The sequence below is a fragment of the Tribolium madens genome, unplaced genomic scaffold (assembly GCF_015345945.1).
Source record: "Tribolium madens isolate multiple individuals breed KSU strain unplaced genomic scaffold, Tmad_KSU_1.1 Scaffold_19;HRSCAF=116;Tcas5.2_LG9, whole genome shotgun sequence".
Lineage (NCBI taxonomy): Eukaryota > Metazoa > Arthropoda > Insecta > Coleoptera > Tenebrionidae > Tribolium > Tribolium madens.
In genome coordinates, this window is record NW_025400983.1 from 3104452 (window position 1) to 3111988 (window position 7537).

Genomic DNA, 7537 nt, shown 5'->3' on the forward strand with positions numbered 1-7537 from the left:
GAAAGTTGAATATAGCCCAAAATATACTATAAGACTTAGAAGAAATATAAAATTGTCAGGTTATTTTATATTAAAAGCCATTTAATTTAGTTTTTTAATTTTTGAAATCGGGCCATAAATAAAAATTCTACAGTGTCTGCCGTTTTTTGAATATCACCCTGTATATTTATTGTTATAAAAATAATAACTAGAAAAACACTGTTTTAACTTATATAACCTCGGGCAAATAATTTATACCGGGGAAATACCGATTTTTTTGTTAGAGTACAAAAAGTAAAACATCTTTAAAAAATATTTTTTTTTTAATTCTAAACAATATTTTCAAAACTAAATTAAGCAAGAATTTTTTTTCTACTTTTCCCTCAAACATAATGAAATTCCCCAGATCTAGGAAATATTCCCCAGGTCTGGCAACCCCGATTAAGTTTAGTTAACTTTTTCAGCTTTGAAAACATTTGGGACAGGATGACTGTGGCGTGGTGGCGGTGGAGGTACGGCGACTGAACCATGAACAAGCACCCAGTAGTCAAGTCTTTGCCCGCATTGTGGTTTTGTATTTATCGTTAAATAATAAAAAAACTTTGAACGTTTTTGTGTTTAATTGTCCTGTTTTTTTGGTTTGCGTCCGTGCTAATTGTCGATTTAAATAAAAAATCCGTGTTTTGCGTTCTTGATCGGCGATTAGCGCTGAACAAATTAGCGTTTTGTTGTTGATTGAGTCATGTGTTGGTTCGCGGGGGCGGTTTGGGGGCTGATTTTCGTTGCCGATAAGTCAGAGTGTTGATTTGCCGGCCGTCACGCACACCCTTCCAGCACGCGAAACTGACAGACGATTTTTCCAGCGGACCAAATGTAATTTAAACCTGTTATCGGACCAACAAGCCTCTTATCAGTATTGGAAAAGTATTTTTATACATTTTTATAACTATAAAGTGCATATTGTGTTGTGTTAGTACCGTATTGTTCGTTTTCTTGTCGCTAATTTTCCCCTGCTTGACGTTTCGCCATCTTAACAAACCACTTGTTAACACATCGTGTTTATTATTTATTTAAAACTGTATGCCGTTTAACCACGCTGTAGCAGTGCTCTGAAGCCCCGTTGCCACCGCATTGTGTTTGTCTGCCCTTCCCGACTACACTAACCCCCGTTTTCCGGCTGAGAATGATCGGGTAAGTAAACAATTTATTTGTAAACAAATAGCGAGTTTCGAGTTCAAACGCATGTTTTGCTATTTTTTCAAACACAAATCGATAGTAGCGAGTCTGGAGACTCCTCGTGGGCCGCCCCCAGCTGGTGGCAAGCACTGTCATGACGTAAATTGTACTCAAATCGGGAGAGTTTCGTGGCAGCCGGCTTTTCACACTAGGGGTTGAAGGGGGCTGCCCCTGTGTGTTTACATTGTCGTATCGGGCCCATTGTGGCATACAAGAGGGGAATCCTTTGTTGCACACGTTATGTGAGTTCCGTTTATTTATAGCGAAAACGAGAATCCCCAAAGCTATCAGTTTGTTCGGGAATCACATTTTTCTTTCTTGCACAAAAAGTAAAGATTATTATTTCTTATATTAGATCCTGTCTCATACCTAAATCCTCTACGAAAGATAATATTTTGAAAGATCTTAACTTTATAGACAACTATGCAATAACCTTGAAAAATCTTGTAGTTTCTTCTAAAAGTTTATATTTTGTTTTCTAATCTAAAGAAATATTTCTAGAAGACATCAGAAGTTAGACAACATTTACAGACAACGATCTGCTTATTATTAGATTAATTTTCTTAGAAATAAATTAAATCTTCTATAGAGGAGCTTTTAAAGAAGATTTCTTTAGTGATTTTCTATTTCTTTAATATATGAGATGAGGTTAAAAACAAAAATAATAATTCTCGTCTTCCGATTTTGTTACTTTTTTAGATTTCTGTAAAAATAGTATATTATGTTGTTAGGAGTCAGCTGAATGCACAGCTTCACCATTTACTCCAAATAACATATACTATTTTACCTGCAAACGTATTCAAATGGTGAGTAAAGAGCAACGCCATTATTAGCAAGTAAATGAACAAAATTTGTGTTAAGATTTGTGAAAGTGTTTATTGATTTAACTAGTTTATGACTAGTGCAGTTAGTAGTGTAAAATGTCGCATGCTGATGGTCTACAATGTACTTCTCTAGAAATCACTGAAGCAGTGAAAGAGATAAGAAAGAGACAACATTGGTAAACATCATGGGAAAAGTAAAAACGCTTAACAGAGTTTTTACTTCATGCTTGATGAAAGGTAAAACTTTTACTTGCGTCATTTAGTCATAAAAGGGTCAGTTTTGTGACGATTACGGATAAAGATTTTTTTATTTATCTTATTATTTTTATTTGATGTTGTCTCACTTACCTTTTCTTTATATTTCATTTAATTTACCTTTTTTGTTTACTTATAGATATTTTTTTTACTTATGTAAGTAAAGCTGTTCTGTAATTTTTTATTGTATAATTGTTGCGAGATTTATTTATTTATTTTAGGCTAGTCTGTAGTAGTGTTTTGTTTGTAAGTATTGTATTTATTTCTAAAAGTAAAGCAACAATAAAGAGTATTTACGATTTTTTGAGTGTTTTTATTGTCAAATTGGTTGTGTGCCTTTTTATGAGCCTCTAATGAGACTATTACAAGTGTAAAAAACGTCATTTGATCCAAATTTAAAATTTTAGATTTCGAAAAAGAATTAAGTATTTAGCCCAAATTAAAATATTTGATTTTACAACATAAAAGCTCTCATGCTTTTATACTTATGCTTATGTCTTATGGTCTCTTATTCCGTTTATTAGATTTAGATTTATATTTTCGAAATGACAACACCAAAATATTAAATATTGATTACATAATAAAGTTTTCGGAAAAAAAAGTCATTTAGAAAGTGAAACGTAAGTTTTAATATGAACAAACCAAAAATGTAAAATTTTAAGTTGAGATTTGTGTATTTTTTTAAAAGAAAATTGACCTGTTGGAGTATTTTTGTCAAAACATTATATTTTCGGTTTTAATTAGATTTTTCCATAATTTTGACGCTCATTGAAGGTGTAGTTTTTAAACTGAAATCTTTCAAAAAAAGATGACGCATTTTTTAATAGAAAAAAACTCAACTTTTTTACATTTTCTACAATAAATGAAGACTATTTGTCTCTGTTAAGAAAATAAGAAAATATCAGGCGTTTAAAAATAATTTTATAACTTTTTAAAATCATCTTAAAGATGTCATTTTTTGATGACCTTGTTTTATTTTATCTTGCATCAAAGTTCTTGCAATCACGTTTTATTTTATTTATGATCTCGTTTTATTTTTTATTAAAGTAATTTTTTACAGAAGATAATATCTTAAAAACAGGAATATACATTTTTATGTTTCACATGTTGTCTTACATATCTTATTCAAAAAAGACTGTTTTTCTCTTAATCCTTTACAGACAAAACAATATAATGTTTTTGTGTATTTTATCAAGTGTTAAAACACAAGGTTAATCTGACATTTTCATATCTTTTTCAAAAAATTTAGTTTAGTCTTTTCTGTTTGGAGTTTTTTTCGTATAAAAATTAAAAGCTATTTATAAAAGATCCTTAAAAAAGATGAATCTCATATGTATACAGGTGCGCCACAACTCGCGCCCCAGAGAAAAATGCCATATAAGGCTTTTATTGGCAAAATTTTTGTCCCTTTACTAAATAATTGTAAAAAAACATATACAAGATCATCAGTATCATTAAATAGATATAAAAAAATGTCAAATGTCAAAAAGTAAATGTCAAAATTTTTTGACAGATAAAATTTTTTAAACATTTTTTTCATGTTCCTGGTATCTTACCTTACTTGAAAATTTTCTCTGGGGCGCGAGTTCTGGCGCACCCTGTATATTTTGTTTGTTATGAGTTATGACTTGTAATCAAAAGAAAAGTTATTGATTCTTGCGTATTTTTTAGGTCTTTATGTTTTCTCTGACATTAAAATCTGCTACAGAAAACATCTTAAAAACAATTTTTCAAATGAAGGAATGTTTTCAATGTTTTTATAAATATTGGTATCTTGTCAAAAATTGAGATTAGTCTCTTCTGTGTTCATAAAAGATCATTAAAATAATAAATATTATATAAATTAATAAATATGCATTTTTTAAATGTTAGAAATGAAGTTAAAAATTTTCTTATTATTATTCTTATTTTTATTTTGATCTTTGATGTTTTCTGTGTCATTCCGAAATCTTCTACAAAAGTTAATGGAGATCTTTAACCCTAGGATGCATGACTGTTCCAACCAACAGATTTACATAACATGGGTGAAAAATACCCTAGCATTTTGACGTTATTTTGACCACTGATATTTGAATTATTAAATTGTATTATTGTTAAAATAATGATTATTTATTTAAACAAACGCTATATTAACATTTTTTATTTTTATATCTATACAGAGTGTTTTTTTACAAATAGGTTTGCTACTTGTACTTGTGGGCCTTTTTTTAGTTGTTGGTTTTTTACTGGTGTGTTGCTTGTTGGTCTGTTTGTGCATTTTACAAAAATTTATAAATATCTTTTAAAATTGACTTAAAAATCACACAGTTTGAATAGGTTTAAACACCCGGTTAATGTGCAACTACAAGGTTTTTTTTTATTCTCTAAATTCCAATCCTTATGAAATATAACTTCAACTATTATGTTAAAAACATTATAAAAAATATCAGCAAAAATAAAAAAGAAATTTAAAACTAAACAATCAGGTGTACAAAATACCCATGTTATACATCCTAGGGTTAAGACAAAAAAGGCAATGTTTTAATATTTTGGAAACAATGTTTGTTGATTTCTTGTTTAAAATACTCCAGTTTTTTATTATTGGGGAGGGTAGAGGTAAGGTTGAAGAGAAATCTTTTTTTTTGTCTATTTTGTGGTGGAGATTGTCTAGTTCCGGCCCGTCGGGCGTCTACCATGTATGAAAAGGAGGCATTTAAAATGTAAATTAAAAAATTTGAATTTTTATTGCCTCCCCTCCCCCCGTAATATTTGCTTTGGTTATTCGGTGACGTTTTGAATGTTCTTAATTGGATTTGTGTGAAGTCCCCGTGTCGTTGGTCGAGCGGGAAATTTAATGCTTCAACCGGCCGATCCAGAAAGAATTTTTAATTCGTTCAAGTGGGGACTTAATGCCGTTAGTCAATTTGCATTTTGTGCGTTTTTTCGTTATTTCGTTACGTTTTTGTTTATGGACTTGGGAAATCTCCGGGAATTTAATCAGAGGGATTGTTCGTATACATGTGCTCTCGTTGATTCTCTTTGTGACGGAAAAATCGTAATTTATTTATGATTTCGCCTTTGTTTTCCAATGTTTTAGATAGAAATCTTCCTCTCACCTTTATATCAATATTTTAGTGGGGATTGGTCGACTTCAAAGGCGATATTAGAATACGTATCGTTCGGTCCTTTCAGGTCTTTCCTGCGTCTTTTGTGTGTCACACACGGAGATGATGTAAAAGAACCAGAGATTCATGTCGAAATCGCTATTTGCATCAGCATGATCCGCCTTTCATCTGTCACATTGATTCCTGAAAAAAACATCACGAAATTTAATTCACCTTAAGCCAGACAATTCCATTAATTTGTTTATTCCAAATTAAAAAAATATCGATCTCGAATGATTAAACGTAAATATTGATGTGGAATTTCGAAGATGTTTATTTTTCAACTTTACGTGGGGATTTATGAGCCTTTTTCGGTTCAATTTAATAATAAATAAGTTATAAAAATGGAGTTATGCCTGATAATTACTCATTGCGAGGTAATGTAAAATTTATTTTTATCACTAATGCAAATGTGAGAGAATAAAATTCAAATAAACAGAATTTAATTTTTGGCGTCGATACATTTTTTAAATATTTATTCTATTTCACAACTTGTAAACAATTTTTAATTGGAATTGTACGCGGTTTGGGACAAGCTATAAATTCGTGCCTACCTATTTTAAGCTAATTACTCATTACTTTAACAACGTTTTGTTGTTTCACAAACTTTTTGAGTTATTGATACCAAATATTTTCTTTAGTTTTAACCAATTAATTAATTATTTGTATTGAATCATTTTTATCCTATATATTTTGAAAAATGCATTTTACAAACATCGAAAAAGCTGTAGAAAAACCAACTATTAGAGAGAGAAACTAATCAGGAATTGTCATTACTTGACAAAGATAGAGATATTACAATCACGTGGTATTTGGCAAGAAAGTGCCAGAGTCTAAATTGTTTAAAACAATTATGTTAAATTTTTCTTGTATTTTAATCGTAAAATACACTGCTTCAAATTTCAAGTGGATCATTAGTTAATAGTTTTTTATGTACCGAGTGCACAATAAGGAGATTATGGCTCGAACACTACTAACTGCACTAGTTAAATTAACAAACACTTCCGAAAATCTCAACACAAATTTTGATACTAACTTGTAGTTTTTGTTTATAAGCACTGTCATGATTTTATTACTTGCAAAGCGTTCTGATTATTTTGTTCATTTACTTGCTGATTATAGTGTTAATTCGAGTGTTTACTCTCGACGTTTGCGGATAAAATAGTATATGTTATTCGAAGTAAAAGTTATTATCATTTTTACTCCTAATAACATAATGTACTATTATTTTGTATTTTGCAAACGCAGGAATGATATGTATATGCTCAAATTTAGTTTTTTTTTTTTAATTTTTTTTGAGTCAACTAGAGCAGGCTTTTTATTGTACAGGGTGGTCCAAAAGTCAGGAAACGATGTAATTCCGGCGAAACTATCAAATTTTTTGGAAAATAAATTTATAGGTGTGCAATGGCTATAAAAATGCTGTTCAAAATTTTTTTTGAATATTAATTAATTTTTTATACTTACGCGATAAACTTAGTAAATGGAAACCTATCACATTTTTTTTTTTTAGACAACGAGCTTGTTCCAAGAATTGTTGCCATGCAAAAACTTTTTTTGTAAACATCGCACTTTTTTGTTAAAAAAATGTTTGACTTACAAGAATTAAAGATTTTTTTTTTGAGTAAACTACCAGTTATTTTTTGGAAATAAATTAATAAATGTTTAAAGGTTGTAACTGACAAAATATTTTCTCTTTTAATTAATTGTTTAAACTTTTGAGATTACCATACTAATAATTTTCTTCTTAAATAAAAATGGTTTTGTATTTATTGTTTTACAAAGATATGTTTATGCATTTTATAAATGTACAAAAGTATTTATTGAAAATGTTACAATTTACGTTAAAAAAATTATAAACTTTATCTGTTGTCAAAACTTTCTTCCACTGGCCCTGGGGTGGTATAGTTATTTTTATTAGTAGGCAGATTTTTTTCTTGCATTTCATTAATTTTGTATTTTATATTTGTTTTAATACTGTATGAAAAAAAAAGTTTATCAAAATTGCATTTAAATTATTTAGTTTAGAAATTTTTGAAAATTTTTTTATAGCTTTTTCGTATGCTTAAGACGTATCTATAGAGGCGCAGTAAGGTAAGA

General features: G+C 29.5%; 2 protein-coding genes across 3 annotated transcripts in view; both read left to right on the top strand.

Moving 5' to 3' along the window:
• LOC123013839 (holocytochrome c-type synthase) overlaps nucleotides 1-590 on the top strand; it is a 2971-nt gene extending 2381 nt beyond the window's left edge. The window contains exon 5 of the mRNA XM_044412671.1: nucleotides 444-590. Within this exon, the coding sequence (XP_044268606.1) occupies nucleotides 444-504 (61 nt within the window). The 3' untranslated portion in view covers nucleotides 505-590. The remainder of the gene's footprint in view (nucleotides 1-443) is intronic.
• Nucleotides 591-804: 214 nt separating this feature from the next.
• LOC123016029 (polypyrimidine tract-binding protein 1) overlaps nucleotides 805-7537 on the top strand; it is a 155676-nt gene continuing 148943 nt past the window's right edge. For both annotated transcript variants that reach the window (XM_044416203.1, XM_044416207.1), the window contains exon 1: nucleotides 805-1170. In XM_044416203.1, coding sequence (XP_044272138.1) covers nucleotides 1163-1170 — 8 coding nt within the window. In that variant the 5' untranslated portion in view covers nucleotides 805-1162. The remainder of the gene's footprint in view (nucleotides 1171-7537) is intronic.